The following is a 24,801-nucleotide window of genomic DNA, read 5'->3' on the forward strand; positions in this document are numbered from 1 at the left end:
GATAATTAATAAGCCTTCTCTGGCTCAGTCATCAAGAATCTAAGCAGATAATGCACAGAGGTGAATTCCAGATCTAGGGTGCATTTCAGGGAGTTGAGTGAGAAGAAGACCCCCTGTTCCATACACACTATCATTATTTATTTCCATCATATCAAAACTTTAGCTCACAGACTTCAAACAGCACTGCCCTGGGGATCCTCCCTTCCCTCCCAACTTTTATTAAAGTGCTACATAAAACTGCTTTATTAATTTTAACTTTTTCCATGCGTGTGGGATCCATGATAAAGAGGTGCCCTGGGACCCTGTCATCAGACACACAAGGGTCTGAAAACAAATCCTGAGCTTGGCACTGGAGAACGACAAAGCCACTGGCACTCCTTGCCATGAGGCCCAAGTCCCCGAGTCACAGATGTGCTTGTCATGGCCCAGAACATGCCAGAGTCAAAATCCAATAAGAGGAACAAATCTAGCACCCATATTAAAGACTATCCTGCCTGGGGCTAAAAGTGTTGAGGACAGCACTTTACTTTCTGTACCCAGAAGCTGGGGAGGTGAAGGTACCATGAGTCAAGCCTGAGAAGAAAAAACGGTATAGTTTGGAGCACCCCAATATTTCTCTTGGGCTGACTTACAAAGAGAATGATATTTCCAGGACAATGGAGGTACTATGGAAGGTATTTGGAATCCAAAGTGGAGCTTTCCAGACCCTGAAGCCACCAGCTGAGGACCCTGGTTACCTCAGGACTGGCACAGCCACCAAGGGCTGAGTGTGGGAGATCACACAGCCCAGTGGTCCAGTACAACAGTTGCTCAGTTTAGGTGTGGCTCGACTATACCATTGCCAGGAGACTCAGACAGACCACTGAACACTAGAGAAGGGGCCTTGAGTTAGATGGAGCATCTAATCCTGGTTTTATTAGCACAGTATCCACTTCCCCTCACATGGGTGGCCGCCAGGAATGAGTGAAGGGGTATGTGAGTATGTGTGTGTGCATGAGAGAAAGAGAGAGAGTGTGTATTAAATAAGTACCACTCAACCACTCAGTAAACACCTCAAGATATTAGTTATGTTCATTTCATTCATATTTAAAGACCATGGAAGGCTATGGAAGGTATTTCAAAAAGGGCCTATTGTTCCTATTTTTCAAGTGGGGAGATAGGACAGAGAGAGTAAGGGAGTTGATTGGTTGGTTCTAGCTAGAAGCAAAACCGGTTCCCTTACCTCTTGAGTCCCACCAGAGGCCACCACGGGGAATGCCCTTAGCCTTATGATAAGTAGCCCTTTTTGACAGGGCTCTCTTCTGCATTTGATCCTAAGTCTGGCTGTTTAGGGCTGCAAATGCAGACCAATTCCTTGGTGTAGGTAACTTTAGAAATCCAATAACTTTTAAGCACTGCTTATAAAAGCAGTGCATCAAACCAGCCTCTTATGGCCCAAATGTGTTCATGCAGCTTGTAAAGGGATCTATTTACAATCTAAGTTAGTACAGGCCCTTGAAGTCTGATAATGTCCAACTTCTCCTCCTTCACTATGGTATAATGATCACAAAAATCAACCATAAAAAATCAGGAGTTTGTGAGAAAAAAAAGGAGAGAACAAAGATGGAAGGAAGTGAATGAGAAGAGAGATGAGGGAGGAGAAATAAACAGGGGGTATTATCAAGAATGGCTGAGATTGAGGGGGCCTCCAGAGTAGCATAAGGGGTTCAGCACTATGAAGTTATCTGTAGCCACTGCACCATGAGTTCAACCCCCAGCCAGTGAGAAAACCCACATGGCGTGGCAGACCTCTCCTGTCTCACTTGCTGCTCCCCTCAGCAGTGTATTTCAGTTGATCTGCTGATTATACTCCCCACCCTGTCTCTGGTGAATCTGCTCAGCCACCACATCTCTGGCCTGTACCCCAGTTCTTCAATACATAAATAAATAAAATAAATCTTAAAAAAAAAAAAAGAATGGCTGAGACTGAAACGAGAATAGAGGATGAGGGGACAGCCCTGGGAACACAAGTCTATAAGCAATGTTGGTTCCCATTTCAGTTATTCTTCTCTAGTCTTAAATGACCACTACATCCATCTGAAGTCATGAGAATATGCTTTTCAGATGCCGGAGGCCTCCACAAATTGCTTCCAAGTCAGTAAAGTCAGCCCAAGAACAGTACTTAAGACACATCTGTTCTACACTCTGAAGACATTCCAGCAGTTCAAAATAAAAACTATCGTCTTAGGAAGAGAAAAAGAGTACATAAAGTGGAGAATGAGTCTTCTGAAATTTGTTCCCAGAATTCAATTCACAAAGCACAGGTGTCAACCCTCAGAGGAGACTCAAGATCGCTTTAAAGTCCAGATGAAGGTGCAGATGGTTGTTTGTGATCAATTCCCATCTGGATAATCAGACTTGCTTGACTCCCTAAAAATAGTCAGAGCCGTAGGAATACACCAGGACTGACTGCCAGGTTGAAATCTTACTTTTTTTCTTCCCCAAAGTTGAAATCTTACTGGTTTTCTTCCCCAAAGTTGAAATCTTACTGGTTTTCTTCCCCAAAGCAGCATTGTTTAAAGAAAGAAAATAGAACTAGGCTTTCTAAGATAGTTGGGTTCATTCAACTTGGTTTCAGAAAAAGGTTCAGTTCATGAGACTCAGGAGATGAGAGTTCTCTTCAGGGCTGTGCTGGTAACTGAGCAACCTGGGATGAGACACCCAGTCATAAATCTGCACTGCAGCACTAACATCTGTGCTTTGTCACCACTAGTATTATTCCTTACCATTTAGACTGGTCACTGTGAGCTACTCTCACCACGGCTCAGGAAGAACAAACACTTTGTTAGTCAAAATGCACCAGTCTGCGTTCAAACCCACCCCTACAGGGCATATTCCCATGGCCCCATCCAGCTCAGTCTTCCACCAAAAGATAGCATCTACTCAATCTACTGGCTAGAATGGAGCGTGGGTGTGAAGGTCTTAAACCTGCCCCCGCCCACTCTCCCTGCCTAACATGGGTCTGTCTCAGACCCTCGATGACAAGCACACCATTGAGACAGAGCAGGGAAAGCCTGCATGCATGAGACACACTGAAAAACAATGCAGTTTACTGGCTCTGATTCTTTATTCTAAACCTCTGAACAGCTCCAGATGAGTGTCTCCTGAACATTCTTCCTCTCTAGCCCTCCAAATATACTCTGACCATCAAACTGTGCCAAATGGAGACCTTCAAAAAACACAAAGCACTAATCAGAATTCCTAACTGCCCTAAATGGGAAATGCTGATTTTCCACTGTTTACTGTGCTTGGTTTGGCCCCAGAGGGCCAGAATAGTGAGGAAGGAAAACAGCAAGCTGGGTAAGCAGTAGCCTAGAGCAGCATTAGCCAGGGCAGGGCAGCTGCCTGGCTTCTAACTACAACATCAAAGTACTTACAACATTCTTCCCTCCCCCAGAACTTCCCAGGAACCATTTTAAAGATGTAATTATCAAAGGGCCAGACAAGCAAGCACCGGCCCTGGGTCAGAGTGCCCTGGGGGGAAGGGCTAGGATATAGCCCCTTAATTCCAGCCCCAGGATGCTGGGGTCTCAATCTTACCCAGGGTTCCCGGCAAGGAATACCCCAAACAGATAAGCAGCTAAACAGGAACCAGAAGGTGGGAGGGAAGGCCCAGCCCAGGATCCATATGGAGCCCCCAGGCCAATGGCTTCTCAAACGGGAAGGTCATGGGGTACGGTCGCCCAAGCCCTGGTCACTTAGGCAAACTTTTCACCATATTTGACATATCCTGGTACAAACTGTACTGTTCTTCACTTAGTATTATCCTTAAATAAGTGTATTTTAAAAGTAAACACTGTCTCACTGCCTTAAATGCTAAGCCCGTATCACTGACCAAAAATAGTCAACCTAGGAATGAAAACATGGAGGCATTTTGGCCACATTCTGATGCCTTAAAAAGGGTTCTAGAGGCTGAGCTCAGACCTGCTACCTTGATTAAAAATGAAGATTAGCGAATGTCAGGAAGATGTCAAGACAACGCAGGACCACACTGAGGCTTTTTCCTTCATCTATTCAGAAGGTCTGAAAGAGACTTAGAAAGGGGATGAGCTCTCTGTATATAAACAGACTAGAAAACTGGAATCTAGCTTCATTCAAACAGAATCCTGTGTCCCATGAACCCCAAATTTCCCCACTGCATCAAAAAGGGTTGCCTGAAATTCAGCCTGAGCACCGACTATAGGGATGACTGGGTTTAATAATTCATTCCCGAAACATACATGGCTCTGAGGTTGTGTGTTTGCTGTGTGGAGAGGCAAAAATAAAACAGCAGAAAAAATAAGCAAAAAAAAAAAAAAAAAGCCTCAAATAATAATGTGAAGTAAAAAGAGAAAGAGTAAAACCATAGCTAGGCAAATGGTCAGTGGTTGCCAGTGGTTGGGGAAATGGGGAGAGCGGGGGTGGGATGAAGAGGTGAACTGAGGAAGCTCTGGGTGCTTTCAGGAAACTGTTCCATGAGATACTTTCATGGTGGGGTAATATTATGCATTTGTCAAAAGCCATAGAACTAGAGAACAAAAAAGAGTGAACCTCAATGTAAAACTAAGCTTTTGTTAATAACTATCACTGTGGATAATTGATTGTAGCAAATATACCACACCCAGCCCATGAGAACAGGGAGGCGTAGGGTTGAGGGGGTGATGGGGAGGGCATGGGAACTCTTTGTACTTTCTGCTCAATTTTTCTATATATGTAAAACTGTTCTAAAAAGCAGTCTACTGAAGTAGAGAGTGAGAGAAGAAAGCACCTACCTCGCTCTCTACTGAGGCCTTAGTGAGGTGGATTGGTAACAGGGTGGGCCCAGGAAAAGGGAGGTTCCAGGTTCCTTGTCCCTCCCAGAAGGAGGATGGGCTGAGCAGAGAAAAGAGGAATCTAGAGAGGAGTCTAAGGAAGAAGTAAACAGGATGGAGAGCCAGGTGACCTGTCAGAGCCACAAGGAGCAGAGAGACATGTGTAGTAACTGTGCTTGCTTCTTTGCCCTGGACTGGTTGAAAGAGATGTGGGTGAGAGACCTGTGGGGAGGTGACTATGGCAGTGTTTATATTGATTTGATGTTGCTCTTTTCCTCCAAGACTTGTCTGGCCATGTCTGACCCTTTTCTATGGGTCCCGGCCAGAAGGTGCTTTAGGCTTGTGCGGGCTTTCTGGCCTTGCTTTGGGTCAATCCCTTTTGGGTTGACTTTTACCCACAAGGGGATAGGTAACTTTGGGTGTTTGATTTAGAAACTATATTCTTTGTTTTTTTTCCATATTGCACACTAATTGTATTAAAGCTTCTTTCCATTAAAGCTCTTACATCTTGTCTTGATGTGGCGGATGGCAGAACCTATTTAGAGCAGGCAGGTTTGGGGGTTCAGGGATGCCCCTCTCTCCTGCACTATAACAGGTTTTGGAGAAATAGCTGACCTGGACAGATGGGTGGGACCTAAAGCAATTCTAATTAGGGTGGGGGAACAATAATTTATAACTAGCACTTACTGAAAACTTCTTATGTATCAGAAAACTCTTGGAAGCTTTATGTACATTTCATTTAATTAATCCTCAAAAAAATGCTACCAAATAAATGCTGCTATTGAACTGATGAAGGCAATGGGAGCTTAGGGAGGTTAGCTCAAGGTCTCATACCACACACATAACTTAGTCACGGGGAGATCCAATTGCTCTATGCAAGAAACGCATTTGGTGGGGAAAAAAAGGTAGCGTTGGCAAAGTCCCTGTGTTTAGTCTCCTGGCAATAGAGAAATGGCTGGATAGGGAGTTTGACCTTTTTCTGGAAGGACTTAGAAAATGAATGAAATACAATCTCTGAGTTTAAGAGAAAAAAGCTAAAACTAAGCAGACAGAAAAAGGCCAACCTGGTACTAAAGGAAGGAGCTAGTTAGAAAGTTAGAAAAAGCTACATTATCATCCATGGTGTCGGGAAGCAGAAGGAATACTCCCGCTGGACTATTAGAATCTTAGCAAAAGGATTACTTAACAAAAATAGTTCAGGGAAGGCAAACAGATCCCCAGCTTCCAGGGCCTGTGAACAGCAGGGGGCCTAGGGTGGGAGCAGGCCTGAGGAGTGGCCAGGAGGGGTGTGGGGAAGAAGCAGCAGAGGGGAGGAGGTGCTGGTTCAAAGTGAGCCAGCAGGAAGGAACTGGGAACAGTCACCCCAACTTAACTGTTTCCCATCCCTCCAACCTCTTGGTGGAGCCCCTGAACTGAAACCAACTAGATGATGCAACTGAATCCAAGATGGGTCTACAGGTACAGGGCCAGGGAGCAGGCAAAAGAAGGTGAGACGGTGTCCGGGGAGGCAAAGGACACACCCAGACCCAGCCCTGGAAACCCAATTATGGTGTGTAATTGAACCAGATTGTGGATTATTATGCAGTTATCTTTTAGACAGGTTGAATCTGTTTCTTGAATTGAAAATCTAAAACAGGCAAGTTGCAGACCAAGGTGTACATGATTCTAGCTTTAGAAAGTCAGACAAAAAATATTAGGTTTTTTTATGGGTTTTGGAAACAGCAGAAAGTTCTAGAAGAACATATATCAAATTAACATTGGCTACGACAGGAGGAAGGGATGAAGAAAAAGGAGGTGTGGGGAATCGTGAACGAAAGGGGAATGAAAAGTGACAGGTCTAGGTCACCAAAAGACCTCAGGCCGGATGACCAGGAAAGACCCAATTAATAAAATAACACATTTGAGCACACGAGTATGAATAGTAATTTTGAGGTGCTAAATAAACTTGCAGTAAGTAGAGGGGGGGGGCTGATTTAGGACAATGGTCAGATGTTAGTGGTACAGGTTTCATGGACTCCGCCTCCACTCCAGACACTGAACTCCAAATCCCATCAAGACCAAGGAGAAGCATGCTGGGACGTGAGGGCGGAGCTGAGCAGCCAGGTTGGGATAAAACCGGACATATGGGCTCGGGGATCTCTCTGGGTCTGGTGGCTTAGGACTGGTCGTTTTTGCTCTCAATCAGCTTTCAGTGTGCTACTGGAGTCCAAGTCAACAGAAATGGTAGGATATTCTAGTTAACTCATATTTCTTTTTTTTCTCTACATTGTTCCTTTACCTTTTTCCTTGTAAATAAACCCATTATCCAACCTTTTTGTGTGTGTCTGCAGTATGGTTAAATCTTAAGCGCACAAGTGAGGACCCACAGATAGACAACCCAATTCACATTGGGTGCCCTGCAACAGATGCACTTAAGTTGCCATTAAAATAGTTATCCCAGGCCCTCCCTGGCAGTGCAACGGGTTAAAGCACAGCACTAAGAAGCTAAAGCCACTTCAGCATGAGTTCAATCCCCTCCCCGAAGATGATCCACGTGGTGCAGCAGACCTCTCCTGATCTGCCCACTGCTCCCCTCAGCAGTGTACTTCATCAGTTCTGATCCCCACTCTGTCTCTGGTGAACCTCTGCACCTCTGGCCTGTACCCCAGTTCTGTATGCATAAATAAATAAATCTTAAAAATAAAAATAGTATCACAACTGAATGGGGACACAGGAGAAAAAGACCCTGGCCTCAATTTTGACAAAGCTGTGATCCTGAGCCAGGCAGCCCACTCTCTGGGCCCCCCACTAATGAATGGTCCCCACTTCCCTCTATGAGAAGTTCTCTTTGATCATTTCTGACCAGCAGCTGGCTCTGATGGGCCTTTACAATGACAGGGAAGCCTGGTGAGTTCCCACCCTACTGTTTCTCAGAGACAAGAAACTCTTTCACGAGCTCTGAAAGCCAGCCAAAATGCAATTCCCAGCAGAGCGATGCAGGCTGGGCCTTGGAAAGTGTGAGTGGCACCTCCAAATGATAGGCAATTGCTCCCCAGCCATTTGTGGGGGCTGTAAGGATTCTTCTCCAAGACTGACCTTATACTTTTTAAAATTGGCGGGGCTGTCTGGGGATTGTGGTTATGAGCGCACAACCACTGACTTATGCAACTTCCTTAAACACTCCAACTGTCCTATGGTAGAGCATTGAAGAGAGCAGACAGCTGTGCTGCTCCAGCTCAAGCTTTGCCACCACTAAGAGTCCTTCCAGAAAGAGTGTGGGGGGAAGGACTGCTTGGAAGACCAGAGATGCTCCCCAGTGAGACTTGAGCAGCTGCTCTGACATCAGCCATTGAGTCTGTATGGGAAAGCGAAGTGGGGCCTCATCACTTTCTCTGCTCCAAAGATGCCAAAGGCTGAATCTGAGCCTCGCAGCCCAGTGGAACAGGGTCAAGTGCTGGGCCACAATGCTGGTTGCAGAATGAGCGTGGTTCCTCCCCCGGGGATAGAGATAAGGATGAAACCCAGATTCTGAGTAAGTAAGTGCTCAATACATGCAGGTCTCTAAAAACTGGACTTAAATTTTCTCCAATGTCTCTCACCCACGGGCTCCCCCAAAAGTTCCTTGACTTTCTTTTTAGTTAACAGATATGTCTTGCATACCTTCCCACAGAACCCAAACACTCCTCCTGGAGAGAAGTATGTGGAGCAGAGTAAGTGGGAGAGGTCACCTGTTTTCTGACCCCATCTTGATGCAAGAATCTGACAACCTGTTGACAGATTCTCTTGGTCACAGCCTTCTGTCAGCCTAGAAACCTGCATATCTTCATTCGAAAGTTCGTTGGCCATTAAGGCAGTGGCTATTTTTGACTCTTGGGCCCCAACATCTCCAAGTTCTAATGACAGAGAAAACCGCCGATGCACTGAGAACAAAGACGTCAGGAGGTAGGGCAGACTGCATGCAATGTGTCCTTGACATAAAGACTATTGAAGAAACACTTGAAAATTATCAGAACTCAGAAATGAAAAGAGGAGGCATTTGAAAGTTTCTTCACCTTCAACAAGATCTAAGACTTTCCACAGCAGGCAACTCCCGGGACATATTCCTGACCATGTTCTGTTTGCACAGACCATGTTGACATTTTAAGAAGCCATTCCCTGTGCCTGAAGGCCGCAGACCCCTATGTCCACCAGAAAGCATGATGTTGTCATCTGCCAGCAACCACTACCCAACTTGCTATGACTCTAACACTAGGAGAATAATCTTCTTTTGGAAGCAGAGACAGAGTGGGGAGCAGAACAAGCAGATCTACTGAAATACACTGCTGAGGGGAGCAGCGCGCAGGACAGGAGAAGTCTGCTGTGCCCTGTGGGTCAGCTCCCTGGCCGGGGATCAAACGTGCTGCAGTGGTTGTGGATAGCCTCATAGTGCTGTGCTTTAGCTGCTGTGCCACCAGAGAGGCCCACTAATTCTTGATAAAGAGGTTAATCAAAGATGTCTGGAACCATTGTTATGCAGTTGACTAATGTTAAAAAGTAGTGAATTTTAAAATCAGACAAGGAAGTGAATTCTGTCCTATCTCGCAATTAATAGCTATTAACTTATTTCTCTTTCTGCCTTTACCTAAGCAAAGCTAAGTTTCCCACTACTTTCTCATAGCAAAGGGTCTAAAGTAGAGCACACAATGAAGTAACTGAAATCAAAACAAAAGCTTACTTTCTCTGGAAGCAGAGGATTATCCTCAACTGCTTTAAAACTTTCAAAGTTGTTTCAAGTCCTTTCATTCTGTAAGGCCATAATTTAAATCAATTTTGTTGGATCAACCAGAAACCCCACTCTGAATTTATCAGTATCACCAAACAAAGTAATCTCATCAAGATTTGGGGCACAGATTGGCTTTGAGGGAAAGAGTGTATGATTTCAAATAAAAGTCTCCTTGAAAGAATTAAGGAGGAAAAGCTTTAAAAACAAACACACATACACAGAAAATTGTAAAATCAAAACCAGCTTCCAGCCTATAGGTTGGGCCATCAAAGAGGGAGAGAAGAACTGGCCATGTTTCCTGCCCAGCTGTGTAGCTTCAGGCCAAAGATCACTGCGTGGCTACAAATGTCAATAGCCTCGACCAGACAGGGACACAAGGAAAGTGAGGAGAAAACAGAGGTGCTCATTTGACAGTGCAAGAAAACAAAGAGGGAAAGCAGCTATCCCTGAAAGGGCACAACTGGAACAGAAAATGGGTCTGATGAAATAGTGGGGTTGAAATCCACATCCGAGAGCTGTGAGCTCAGCAACTCCAGGCAGGTTACTCATCCTCTCTTCTTGGAGCAGCTTTTAATTTTGCTGCAGCTAAAACATTACAACTGAAAACGAATCCATCGTTTCGTTTTTGTCCTACTACCATGATCTTGGACACAAACCAAAAAGCTCAAATTCAAAATAGGATTAATTTAACCAGATCCCCAAGCACCAGGATAATACGTAGGGACTTAAAATTATGTTATGGCAAGATACTGACCACATGCAAAGATGCCATAATATATGATAACATGGAAAGCAGAAGATAAGACAGCAGGAACAACATGTAGCTGGTAAAATTCCAGAAGGTGTGTCCTTACTGTTTACTGTGGCTGTCGAGTAATTTCTTTGTACCGTTTTTTATTGTTGCATTTTGTGTGTTATTTGGTAATATTTCCCTACAACTATCATGCTTTTACTTTTGGAGTTGGGAGGAAAAAAAAATGTCCTACTCGATTTCATAACCTCAGTGTCCTTCGGTAAGCCAGACAGCAGAAAAAGCCCTAATTCCCTCAGTACCACTTGGGGCTCAGTTTCCTCATCGTAGGGAGAGGCTGTACTAAAAATTCTCTGAGAATGCTGACTTGAATGCAGCCACATTAAAACTTCAGAGGAATCTTGCTTCAGATTCATTTAACTAATTGGGGAGTGCAGCATAGAATGAGAGGTGGCTGTCAAGACCATATCAAGAAGACCCCCTCCCTAGAATTTTTGCTAATTCAATGCAAAAAGGCCTCTCATGCTGAGTGTGATGGGCACCTCCCTGGCAAGTTGGCTGTGTCACTACAACACTGTTCACCTGCCCTCAGGGTGCTGGGAATCAAGGTTGTTCTCAATGGGAAGGTTGACAAGTCTCCTGCCGCTAGATGGTGCTGATGAGTCCAACCACTGGCAGAGGGGGGCTGTTCATGTCACCCATAGCCTCACTAGTAGGAGCAGAGAGGTCTTAACCTTAAACTTGAATCAAATGAACTCAAATGTGAATCACTGTCTCATGACTCCAAAAGTGGGGGAGGATTAAAAGAAGGTGAAGTTTAAAGTAATGCCCTATAGTGAGGTTAAGAATGTGGGCTCTGAAATGTATATACCCCCATGTTCACTGCAGCAATATATATATATATATATTTTGCAAGTCAACAACTGGAACAACTAAAGCGTCCTCTGATAAATGAGTGGATAAAGATGCAGTGCATGTATACACGGTGGAATACTACTCAGTTGTTAAAAAAAGAAAATGATGTAATCCTGCCATTTGCAACAATTCATGGATGAACCTACTGGGTACTATGCTTAGAGATGTAACATGAACAAAAAAAAACACCACTCTATGACTTCACTCAAATGCGGTAAAAATGAATGAACCCAGTAAAACAAAAATGAACTTTTAGACTAAGTTAGTGGTTACAAAAAGGGAAGGGGAGAAGAGTTGAATAAATGGGTTAATTGTATGGCAAAGGGTGCATGTAAAGGTTGAACTGTATGTAGTATACACAGAAGTTGACTTATTATGATGCTTTTCTGTAATTTCTGTTATAATGCAATGCTACTTTAGGTTCTACCACCAAAGGTCTGTATGAGTTCTGGCAAGTTCCCTGATGGCATCCATAAAATGGGAAGACTTAGTTGGAAACCCACATACCTAGTTGAGTTATTTTAAGGATTGCATAAGATAATAAATACAAAACCCTTAATACGATATACTAATGGTGATTCTTATTAGTGTAACTTACTATATTCTGGATTAGTGCTCCTGTGACTATCATCAGAAAGTTAGGCCAATAGATGGTCAATAAATATTTATTCACTCAATCAAAAAATAGAAAAGTGCTTTATTATACCTGTATTATACCTCTACTATATAGGACACATTCCAACATATAAAGAGCTTCAAGGTTTTAGGTTCCAAAAATATACTTTAATTCCTCTATTTTGTATGCCCCTATAGATGCTCCTTTTAAAAGAATATAGTGACTATTAATTTTACACATAAACCTACGAAGGCCATAAACTGTGTGGTTTACACACATAGCTGAGTTTGATGAAATGTGCTTTAAAGTGAACTGTCCCACTCCTTAAAACAACCAGGGTTTTTAGAATAAAAGCTAATTAGCAAGAGTAACTCCAAATATAAGTGGGCAGACACTGGCCGATGCAGTAGGGTAGGGGACTGAAAATCTCGAGAAGACATACACAAGCATAAAAACATTCCATTTATATGTTCAACAATAACAGGGGAACAGAAGACAAGTAGGACCTGCTCCTGAAATAAGTTTTCTAAGGCAGAGCTTGCCTCCCAAGTGCATACTGGGCCGATGTAAAAGCTGCTAATAATTCAGTGACATTTTCTGTGCAAAGACAGAAAGGGAGTTTAGTGAAGAGCTATGTTGGTTCCTCACTCAAACAGTCATGGTAACAATTTCTTTATTTGAAGGAAGATTTCAAGGTCTGGATTCATTCTTTTAAATTATTTGCAGATCGGTCTGCAAACAAGAAGTTCCCAGGTGGGATCCTGAAACAGGCTGAGAATGAGGCCAGGTGCAGAACTTGGAAGGAGAGGAATGGAGGCCGGATAAGAGAGAAATCGAAATGACAGGTTGGTTTCCCTGGCACATCTGCTCTAGTCAATGACAGAGAGGATTGTGTAGAACGCACAGATGTATGCCATCTTCGGGCTTGAAATTACTCCCACAAATTAAGTGTTAAGTGTTAAATTTACTTGACAAATATTTACAGAAGGTTTACTATGTGCCAGCCAAAGACAGAGGAAGGACTGGAAATTCCGTGGTCACAAAGCCAGGCCCATTCCCACCACATATACTTGGGGCTACTGCCGGGCCTTGGGGTGAGGGTTATTTCCATTGGATGACAGCCACCACTTACAGCTACTGGCCAGAGCAACTGGACAGAGTTTGCTGAGCATAGAGAGAGTCGGACTTGCTCTCTCTGGTTTGTTGGCCCAGTCTCAATTTGGCGCAACTGTAGCCCCGCCACCCTTACCAATGACAGCCTGATCCCGAAGTGAGACTGTGCCAGCAAATGAGTCATGACATCATTGCAGTAAAGCTCCTTTGCATGCTAACGCTCTGCTAAGGAAAGGGCCCTATCAATCATCATTACCCTCCCATTTCTTCCTGCACAAAGTCCACTTTCTGAGTGAGGAAAGGCTGGGGATTTAAGGGTAAAAAGCAACCCAAGACCCTCTACCCAACACAGATGTTGGCTGGTCCCACAGAGGTGGTCAAGGACAGATGCTCTCCTGCACTTTCTCGCTGCTCTCTGTGCATTTGAAGCAAAGCAAGGAGAGACTGCCCATAATCTCAGGAGACAGAAGATAAAATCAAGGTTCCCCAGGGCCTTTGCACTGACAGGGCCCTCGGGGACCCATTAGGTAGGGTGCACACGTTTGCATGATGCAGGATGTAGGCAGGTTCATGAGGGTTTGACCAGAATGAAAGGCGAGTTAGAGGCCAGGGCAAGTCTGAGCCATGGGGTGTTGGCACCCACTGCATCCAGGCTCTCGTCCCTTCACCAAGTCCTAAAACAAGAGGCCTTCTTTGCTCTACCAGTCAGAGAAACCCTACTCTTCGAAAAATAAAATCTCATTTTATCCTTCATATTTCAGTGTACAGGACTTCGCTTGAGTAAACCATGAGACAATCCAGAGGCTGCAGGGAGGTTCCTGGACCATGCCGGGGTGAAGCGCCCCCTTCTGGCCAGCAGTGCTGGGTGTGTCCCGCGTTTCTCAGCCAGGCTGAGCGGAACACAGTCTCTGGCTCCTATGTCTGGGAAGAGAAAAGGAACAGAGGGGCTCTGGGGCCAGATCTGCTCTTACGCAAGGCCGAAAAATCACATCTGCTTTTCCACCCTGTACTCATACGTGCTCCTGGGTAAAAGCCAGCAGCCAGCTCAGACAGCTGGCAGAGCCGTGAAGCAACCAGCATTATGACTCCCGCTCAGTTGTTGCGATGGTGATGTGATGTTGCCCACTCCTGCCACCCTGTGAACTGACCTACCTTTGCCAACAGCAGGTGTGGACAGCTGGAGTTGGTGAGGGTGGGGCTAGTCACCCCTGGTTAGGGAATTACTGCTTTCCTGCCTATGAAACCAAGTAGCCTCTAGAGATCAGTCCCGGGAACTTGCTTCTTTAGCTACAGTGACTTTAATCAAGTTAGTTAATCCGAGTCTTTAACCAGAATGTAAAAGGATGCTTAATAATTGTAGCTACAGCAATTGTTGTGAATCAAATGAGATAATCACCTGATCTAAGTGTCTGCCCACGTGGTAGCTTGGATAACAGCCCCTCTGAGCTAGGCCCATCTTCCTCACCACAGCGAGTCCTACAATCTAACAGAAGAAACATTCTAGAAGTAGGCTTCATTCTGGATTCCACACAGAGACTAAGGCCAAAAGAAGAGGCCAAGTTGAAGGGCTCATTCTATCCCACCAAATTATATTTTTCAATCTATTTCACATGTTGAAATAGGAATATATTGCGTTTAATGAAGGAAATACTTCACAGAAGAGTCTGGAATAAAGGAGTTATTTCTCTAGACTGTTCAGGATCTTATTTACTTCCCACTAGTCTACAGAAAATGGGAGAAAAGGTTAACTGGAGTCTGCGGTGTGGAGGGCAGAAGTGGGAGCAGTTCCTTCCTCCCAGTAACTTCCTCCCAGGGGATTATGGCATCTGCCAGTCCCAGTGCCCTGATACCCAGAAGCCCTGACTCGGAGCTCAGCACATTCGTATCCCAGGGACACACTTCTATCCTCGGAGACACTTTGTCATCTTTCTAATGTAATAAGCAAATGTCTATAATTTTATGAAATAAGTCAAAAGTTAAAGAATTGAGGATCTTTAGGGCATGAGGAGGTTTTCGTTCCTGATCATGTTCAATCTTCCCAACTGAGGAGAGAGAGGAGTGAGAAAAACCACTGAACAGAGTTGTGAAGAAATTGCTAAAAAGGGTATTCATTACTCTAGCTCTAGGCTGGAGCCGACCAGGGCTGAAAAATAATACAGTTCAGTAAGCAAGGAAAATGCCCTTTCTTGAGGCGACAGGCTTGTCTATAGAAGGGCAAAGCAGTGGGGTGGCCCCACTTAGGTTGTCAGAAATGAATGACAGGAATATTCTGAGAACACTGGGACATAACTAAGCAGGAAAAGATCAGTGTTTTTACAAAATGCTATGTGTGCTGTTTTTGAAAACTTCATTAAAAAAGTCTCCTCACAAGTCTCTTTCTAACCCAGACCTCTGTCTTCCTTTACTAGTTTTCACGTTCCAGAGTGGTTGAGATTTTATAAACAAATCAGTGTTCACCATCTTGAATACCTTGGGGGAGGGGTTCACAGACCACTGCATAGTCACTACCTCATCTGAGCTTTCAAGAGCACAGTTTATTTGTAAACTGACAACCCTACCACAGAGATTAATTCTCTCAGGAAACCAGCTTCTCCAGAATGCCCCCAAGCGTCCAGCTGGCTCCTTGATAGCTACTGTCTTGAGACACCGGAGGCGTTTTGCTAGGATTTGAGGAAGAAGAATAACCACCACGTTCCTATTCAAAATGTAAAGAAACAAACACCCACTCAGGCCAGGACTGAGACATCCGTGGTCAGACATCTAAGATGCTTTCCATGCCTTAAGGTCTTTGAAATCTTCCCTGCCTTTCCCCCCTGGAAAGCCCTTCCAAGTTGCCTTACACAGACAGTGCATGCTCTGGATGACTGCACTCTGCTGCTCCCGTAAGCTCTGGTTCCCTCCCTTTCCCCCCTCCCCCCACACCAAAGTGACACCCGTGGAGACCAGTGGAAGGCTCAGACCTTCCAGATTCCAGGTGCCCCACTCCTGTGCTGCTGAGGCCTGAGTATCCCTCCAGTTCATGGGGTGCTTCATTTCCCCTCTATGTGAGATCAGGGTGCCCTAACTATTCTCCAGGTGCTGCTCCTGTCTGAAGGTGAGTCTTTCCACAACTCCCAAACAACAGACACAAACAACCCGAACTGCAATGCAGTGGCAATGTACTGTCTCCCAGGTGGTATTTACAAGAATCCAATCGGTATCTGCAATAACCAGTTCTCTGTGAATTGTCTCCTAGAGAATCACGGAGCTCTTTTCCCAGACCTGCCACCATCTCCCAGGTACCTGGCGCTGAGACTGCACAGCCAGAAATACCCAGGTTTGATTTCCAACTTTGCCCCCAAACTCTTGCTGTGTAACTCTGGATAGCTGACATCATGTGCCAATGTTTCTATTTCCTTAACTGAAAACTGAGCTTTTGTAGAGACTTTGAAAAGAGGACCTGTAGAAAGCACTGGAAACTAAATGTTAGATCCCCACATGCACAGTCAGCTTTAAGTTGCATGGGAAATCCCAACTATAAAACTTTCTACCTACAGGATTGAAGTGGTAGTTACCGCCCCCAAAATGGTGACTTCTATTTACTTCACATAAAAGGCCAAGGGCCCTCCCTGGCGGCACAAGGGGTTACAGCGCAGCACTATGAAGCTGTCTGCAACCATTGCAACACAAGTTCAATTCCCGGCCAGGGAGGTGACTCACATGGTGCAGCAGACCTCACCCACTGCTCCCCTCAGCAGTGCATTTCAGTATCTCTGCCTGTTCTGCACCCCACTCTATCGCTGACGAATCTTCTCACCCCCCACCTGCACCCCAATTGTTATATAAATAAATAAATCTTTAAAAAAATACATATGTGAAAGTCAAGTGAGACCAAGGTATGGAATTTGTTGATAGTGGCAGAAAACAAAAATAGTTTCCTTGTCCCGAAACCCTTGGAAACAGCCAGAATCTTTCTCCCAACCATCTGTCCTACCAAAACCAAGTTGAAGTGATGCAGAGGGAGTGCCGCCAAGGAGAACACAGTGGAGTGGGGCCAGCACTTGGACTTCAGTTGGTGTGTAAGTTAGCGTCTTGCCTCTAATACTCTCTCTCACCTGGGAAGATGCATTTGATTCTCTATTTTGAGGGTGTGTGAAATAGGAATAAATATAATGCCTGTCAGGCAGTGTTGCTTTAAGAATTCCATGAGATAATGCACATTAGACAATTAAATTAATGGTGTGAGGCCCTCCCTGGTGGCGCAGCAGGTTAAAGGACAGCACTGAGAATCCAAAGCCGCTTCTGCATGAGTTTGATTCCCGCCAGCCCCGGAGATGACCACATGGCGCGGCAGACCTCTCCTGACCCGCCCGCTGCTCCCCTCAGCAGTGTACTTCATTGATCTGCCTGTTCTGCTCCCCACTCTGTCTCTGGTGAAGCCTCTCACCGCCCCTGAGCCTCTGGCCTTTACCCCAGTTCTGTATGCATAAATAAATAAATCTTAAAAAAAAAAATAATGGTATGAGCTATCCTTGTTAGGAACAGTTTTTAATTCACTTATTGATTTAACTGATACTCAGCCGGCATCCATGCCACACACTGTGCTAGACAGCAGAGGCAGGGGGTGACAGTCAAGGCCGCTGCTCTGCTCCATGGAACCATCCAAAGGGCCAGTCTCCGACACTGAGCAGCAAGGACAGTGTTGGCATTAGCACACGCAGGTTGTGCATGGAGCGGACCTGACAGGGAACAATGAGATCTGAGGCTTGAGATTGCATTGGGAGAGCCCAGCAGCAGAGAAGTCCCTCCAGGAAACCAATAAACACAGGGTCAGAGAAAAGCTCTAAACACAGAAGGGCAGCAAAAACGGGGAGGAGGAAAAACAAAAAGCAAAGAAAAACCTTATTTTGCCCCAAAATGGTGGCAGAGGGTGGTGCCTGTGGAGGCAAAAGGTACAGGGCCAAGAAAGACTGCCTCCATCGGTCCTCAGATTATAGTGACGTTTTTAGCTACTGGGTGGGGCAGTCTTCACAGAAAGGAATACAGGCAGGAATGGGAAACATTCAAATCCCACAATCCCACCATGAAAATAATTACGAGAACAGAATAATGTAGATCTTGAACCCTATTTTCTTTACATCTCTCCGGGTTCATAATTTTACGGTTTTAACTATATTTAGGGAGGATGTCTCAACCCTAATGTGTATGCAAATAACCATAATTACCCATAGACATGCAAATGTACAAAAATATTCCATTCTAAATTAGTATTCCTGTTTCTGAAATGCAAACATAAAGCATGAGAAGAATGTACAAATGGATGGATTCCTTGCCCCCCCACCAAAGCCTGCCATGCCACCTCCCTACTCCTGCCATGCCATGCCATGCCCTCTTCTCCCCAACCCCCTCCTTTCAACAATGAATGTAAGGCAGTCTGGCTTAAAGAAATTCACACCCGGTGTCCAATGCGGTCACAGCTGCTGGAGACTTGGCCCAGGGTTCAGGAAGAGGTGTCTCTGCAGCACCACGCCCCACAGGCAGAGAGAAAGGCTGGAAGCCGCACTGAAAATGAAGGCTGCACCCCAGGGAAGAGCATCCAAACAGGAACAAAAGGGAACCCCTTACAAGCTCAGCCTCAGATTAGGGCACAGTCTCAATTATGGGGAGCTTCTGAGGCCAATCATCAAGGCTACATTTCTGTGTCTTCCCTTAAAGGTAGCTTAATACCTAAGAGAATGGGCGTGGCCCTGATGCCAGAGCTGGGTTCTCAACAACCATTGCAGTCTTGAGGCTAAGGAGGAAAAAAGAATATGTTCTCCGCTATTCCAAACGGGGGAAGGTAAATGCACACTTGCCGCATGAATGTAAAGTTAGGGAAATAAATAGAAAAATTGAGCCTTTATCCCAATCGGTTTTTTTTTTTTTTTTAATTATAGCTTCTATGTCTCTTTGCGAAGACAACTGGTTCAGGAACATATCAGGCTTTGTAAAAGACCCATCATTCTTCAATAATGCAGGTATTGGTAAAGGAGGATGGGGTTAAACCCCCGGCATCTACCTGACAGAAGAATCCATAAACATTACAACTCTTCCTCCAAGGAATGTTGCTTCCCTGAGATCAGCTGGACAGCTGGCTAGGGATGGGACACAGGTGCCTGAAAAAGGTAGCACACTAAAACAGGGATAAACCATTTGGCAATAAAGTACACTAGAGGCAAGAACGTTTTCCTCTGCCTATGGAGAGGAAGGTCCTTCACCGCCATCCAGACGCACAGGGTGTTCCCAAGCTTAAAGGAACAAGTGCACACAGACTGCTGTGTATAGCCAACCTGGCAGATCCGGGTACCTACCAGGGTAGCAGGTACAGCTCTGCCTCAGGGCAGCTGCAGAGCCTCCCAGGGGCCAGCTGATCACTTCCTTTGTTCCCCTTGCAAAGATGGAGTAGCCACCCCCTCCCCACTCACTACAGACAAAGCCCACCGCACTATTTTGTGCGAAACTAACAAATGTCAGTGGTTCGTTGTTATTATTGTTGTTGTTTTGACTTTTCTTTTAAATGCCCACCACAGCCTGCAGTGTGCCCCTGCTGTTCGGGGACATCATTCAGTGCGTCCGGTAGGAATCCTGGGACACGGCAAAGGTATTTTGCCCAGACGAGCTCGGAGCCAGACTCCCGCAAAGATGCGGATTTTGTGTGTGATAATGGCACATCCCCGTTGCACCCCGCCCTAGGCGCACCCCCAGCGCCTCGGACCCCGCGGGCGAGCTGCTGGGTCCTAAGCACAATGGCAACTGAACGCGGCACCCACACAGGGTGCGCCTGCCGCCGCAACTAAAATCCGCTCTAAAAACTCAACGTTTTCTTGGGATGAGAGGGAGGAATGGCATGAAAAGTGCACCCAGGATAAAAAAGAAAGAAAGAAAGAAAGTTGGTCATTCTCGCTGTCCGGTCCAGAACATGACGCACCGAAATAGGCGAGGTGAAAGCAGACAAGACGGGAACAGGGTGAGGACTGATGGTCCAAGACACCCTAGCACCCTAGCGGCGCCTGGGCCAGGGGCTAAGAGAGGGGCGCGGTCAGGCGGACTGTATCCCTGGGGAAAGCTGTCATCTACCCCCCACTGTGCCTGAAAATCTTAAACAAAAAGCACCCCTCTGCCGAGGGTAGTACGCACGGCTCCCCCCTCCACCCCCACCCCAGTGGCGCGGGGTCCAGGAAAGGTCGTAAGTCTGTGTTCTCTGGAAACTACCGGGTGGTGGGGAAGGAGGAGAAATAATCCAAAGTTCTTCGCGCCACTGTTTGGGTTTCCTCTTTGTTTTGTTTCCCCCTAAACCCAGGGTCGCCCCGTCTGTGTGGCGCCCGCCGCGCCGGCGAGACTGACCGCCGCTCTCCAACCCCCCCGGCCCCGGGTCCCCATTCCTCCCCCGGGACCCGGCCGGGGGAGCCGGCGGGATCCGTGCCGCCTCCGCGGTGGTGCAGAAGGCAGCGAGCGGGTGAGCTGTGCAGGCTGCGGCGCGCGGACTCACCGTGATCCGCGGGATGTTCTTCTTGCCTTGGTAGGACATGGTGGCGGCGGTGGCTGCAGCAGCTGCCTCCCTCCCTCCTTCTGTTCTTGCTCGCCCGCGCCTTCCTCAGCGCACAGCGCCCCGAGATCAGGTGGAGCGAATGGTGCGCTGGCCGCGGCCGCCGCCTCCTCTCGCCTCCGCCCCCCTCCCGGGCTCCCGCGGTGGTTGCCAGAGACAATAGTAAATCTCCCAGGTCCCCCTTTCACCCCGACCCTCCCGCTATACCCCCCCTCTTCCACTAGTGTGCACGCCCGAGCTTTTTTTTTTTCTTTTTCTTTTTCTTTTGCGGTGCCAGCTGGGAACCCCGTAAGACAAGAATGGCTGATCCGCGACTCCTCCCTCTTCGCTCTTCTCCCTATTGATTTTTCTCGTAGCTTCGGCCTCACCCACTTTTTCTTTTTCTTCTTCTTTTTTTTTTTTTTTTTTGGTGACTAGCGAGTGCGGCGGAGTCTGTGGCGCGGCAGCCACCAGGGGGCGCGAGGGACTTTTCGGGGCGGGGATGCTGCAGTCCCGCGTGTAGGGAGGGGAGCTCAGGCGGCGCCCCGCGGGCTTCGCGCGCCTCGCCCTGAAAGGCGCCCATGTCTCCGAGCAGCCCCGGACTCCAAGTCCCACCATCAGCACCCTCATTTCACAAAGGAGATGGCCCCAATTTCCCTCCCGGAACGCGTGCTCCTCGGCCGGCGCGGGCAGGAGGCGGTGGCCGCCGCCTTTGTTACCGCGAAGGGCTGGGCGCTGCCTCTGCTGGCAGCTGGCTGTGCAAACAGCCGGCGCGATCCCTGGGCCAGCCGAGAACTGGTCAGTGAGCAGCCCGCTGCCGTCCTGAAAATACAGATCAAGAAATGCAAAGCGACCGCTCACTCTCGCAGGGCCGCGAGGGACACCAGGCCCGTTAACATCAACCCTTCTGTCTGGGTAAAGTGTCAAAATACTGTTTTTTAAAAGAGTGCCACTGCTTGGCTCTCAGACTGAAAGGACGCGCATGAATACTGCTCCGGGTGGAAGAAGAAACCTGTGGGGGGAAGGCAGAAGCCCCTGCACGTGTACTGGTGAGCCGCGCAGGTTTGGTGAAGGACGCCCCTGCGCCGGCTCCGCAGTGCCCACGTGTGCTGTCCACGGTACGGAGCTCACTGCACACAGAAAAAGACAAAGGTCAGTGTGTCATGAGGAGCCAGAACGTGGCCTTTTGGCGTCAAGATATATGTCCTCTAATTACCAGCTCAAATGATACACCCAGGGAAGACATATTTGAAGAGACCTTGGGAGTAGTGGTCGGGGTGGGGCGCTTTCTCGGAGCTCCCGAAAATCAATCCCACACATACCATTTAAATGACATCAATAAAAATGGCTTGCTGTGCAAAATTATAAACCCCTCCAGCCAAGTCTCCTATCCACCACCACCACCACCCCCGGCCCCCATCAACTGTCCATCCAAAAGCCCTAGTAAATTCCCTAAGAAGATTAGGTGTGTGAGCAGTATCCTGAATTCACATTTCTTTTAGGCAGATCACTGAGCACACTTTGGACCTTCTTTTCACTCCTTTGAAATAGAGAAGCTCTAGAAAGCATCCCCCCAAAAGAGCAGAGAATGCTCTAGCGTGGGCTTTCTGAAGGGAACCAGCCTGGTGGCATAATCAAAGAGCAGACTAAGACCCTTGACACAAGCCCTCTCCAGTGAATGAACTGAATGCCATCTTCACAGGAAAAGTCCATAGTCTCCACTTCATTTCTGTGATGCTCTGGCTTGAAGTATGAAGGCCAGGCAAAGGTCACCTCCTGGCACTCTTTTGCAAAGTGCAGGGGAAAAGAAAAATAGACTGAAGCCAAAGGCACGCCCTAAACATTTTGCTTTGTTCTTAAAGCTTAAGTGCTCAGACCACTAGCCAAGAGTTGTGAAATTACAAAGCATTCTGGGGATTGGCATGCAAATGAGCAGGATTATATTTAGAAGAGAGTAAAAAGAGATTTAACTATATACTATAAAATGAAACCTTGCAGAGCTCTCTCTGCATATTTGCCATAGATATTGTGGTCCCAAACTTGCTGGGAGGGATCTTGTGCGTTTGTAAGAAAAGCAAAAATATGTAAGAGATATTTACAATTCTAGAGAAATATCAGTTTTGTTTTCTTTTTTAATGTCATGGGTTTCTTTGCCTTTCTTGCATCCTCATTATCTCCCATTACTGTCATCATAATCCAGAACACTCTCTACTAAATTGATTTATACCATATTTTTGATCACTTGATAAGTGTATGTGTGTGTTGTTTCAAATTACAAGACTTGGTTAGACTCTTTGAGGTCAGGTTTGCATGCAAGAGCCTGCAGTAAGACTTGAGCTCCACATCAGACTCCTGTGACAAGCCATGCACAAGAATGCATAATAACCAGCTAATCGGTTCAAGCTGTTGCCGTCATCAGGCACACAACGAACACTATTTTTTCCTCTCTTTCATCCCTTTCAATCATCTTTCTCTTTCCTAAATCAAAATCAAGTGTCTGAGTTTGGAAGAGAAAGTCTTCCTTGTCTGTGCCTTTCTTAGTCCAAGAGTAAGAAGAAAGCAGCCATGGACACAGAAAGACTCTGTGTCTGGCCAAGAGAGTGAGAAGAGGAACCAGCATGGATGTTTCCCACAGTGGAATGACTCTAAAGGGCTTTCCTTGGCTACACAGCAAGGCTTGGCTCTACGTACCTCAAGAGACAATGAGAGGGGAAGAGAGACTCAGAGAAAATTGATGGTCTCAAAGAAACTCAGTTTTGGTCATCAAGCCGTAGCTTCGCATGCCTCAGTCAAGGCTGCTTTATTCTAGCTGCTCAGGCCCCAGGCTTGGCATCATCCTAACTTCTCTCCTTCAGGCACATTCCCTATGTGGCGTCTGGCTTTGCAATACATCTCTCCATTTGCAAAGCTTCTTTCCGTCTAGCTGCCATCAGCTATCACGGGGGCACTCCTGACTGGACTTCCTGCTTCACACCATTCATTCATTCTCGCAAGACTCACACACTATTATTTATCTCAGTGCAAGTGTTACAGATGGGCGTAGCAATCACTCATCACTTGTTCGCTCCTTCTGTGTGTTATCTGTCTTCAAAGAAGCTTTTGTCATATGAAATATTAATTTGCTCTTGATTATCATTCTTCTCCCCATCACTAGAATATGAGCTCCCAGAGGACATGGAATGTGTCCATTTTATTTACTGCTGTGTCCTACGTGTGAAATAATGGTTCAGTGATTCTTAGGGAAGTCAATGGAAGACTGTTAAATTCTGGGATTCCTGGTGGCGCAAGGGGTTGTTTCTGCACTATGAAGCTAGCCTCGGCCACTGCAGAAGTTCTATCCCAGGCCAGGGGTCTGAGCCACACACATGGCGCAGCAGACCTCCCCTGTCTCTCCTGCTGCTCCCCTTAGCAGTATATTTCAGTGAACCCGCCTGTTCTGCCCCCCACTCTGTCTCTGGTGGAGACAGCACCTCTGGCCTGTACCCCAGTAATGTATGTGTACATTAAAAAAAAATGTTAAAAATAAATAAGTTCTGTCTGCAGAAAGAGTCAACTGGTGGAATAGAACTTTCTTGTTACTAAAGGGTTAGAATCTAAGGTGAAGCACTTCCTTTATGCTTCTCTAAATCCTTTTTAGAATTTCCCACTCAGAATTCTGAAAAGGTGAACATAGTTGATAAGGAGGAACCACTTTGCTAACATGATAAATTTACAAATTCCCAAGGCGACTCATGGGTCAAAGAACAGCTCATTTGAATAGTGGGCCCCCCAGCACAGGTTAGAGACTGAGGCTCTGAAAGGAGCTATCATCTGTGTAAATGCAAAGATCAAAAATCTGGTGTTAATTTTAAGAATTTCTTCTAAAAAAAAATTGATAATGAATTCAGAGGAAAACTATGAACCAGATCCCAGAATGATAGACTCACAAATACCCAGACTTCAAGCTGAGGAATTCAGTCCATATCTCCATTCACCCACTTCCTAGTTCATGACCTTCAGCAGGTCGCTTCACCTTGCTGAGCTGTGGTCATCTCTAAAATAATCACCTTATTGCTTACCTCCCAATGTGACTGAGATAGCTTATTATTCAATTAATGCTGACTGAGTAGCTTCAGTGGAAATCTGGGCAAGGGAAGTACAAATATTTGAATGAAATACATAAACCCCTGCCCTCTTAAAACTTCCTTTCTTGGAAAAAGACAAAGCACCAAAAAATTTTTAAAATGGAGTTTTAATGTTGGCAAGTACATTTGGGGATAAATGGGGAGGTTGTCACACTTGTATCTGAAGGAA

General features: G+C 46.1%; 1 protein-coding gene across 2 annotated transcripts in view; it reads right to left on the minus strand.

Moving 5' to 3' along the window:
- Positions 1-24,801, minus strand: part of DPYSL3 (dihydropyrimidinase-like 3) — a 112,420-nt gene that overhangs the window by 35,515 nt on the left and 52,104 nt on the right. Inside the window, exon 1 of one of the 2 annotated variants that reach the window (XM_012728007.1) lies at positions 20,473-20,892. The exons of the other annotated variant lie outside the window; for it this stretch is intronic. Within the exon in view, the coding sequence (XP_012583461.1) occupies positions 20,473-20,511 (39 nt within the window). The 5' untranslated portion in view covers positions 20,512-20,892. Of the gene's footprint in view, positions 1-20,472; positions 20,893-24,801 lie in introns of those variants that run through there. 2 annotated transcript variants of the gene reach the window in all.

The sequence above is a fragment of the Condylura cristata genome, unplaced genomic scaffold, assembly GCF_000260355.1.
Source record: "Condylura cristata isolate star-nosed mole 26May11 unplaced genomic scaffold, ConCri1.0 scaffold00021, whole genome shotgun sequence".
Classification (NCBI taxonomy): domain Eukaryota; kingdom Metazoa; phylum Chordata; class Mammalia; order Eulipotyphla; family Talpidae; genus Condylura; species Condylura cristata.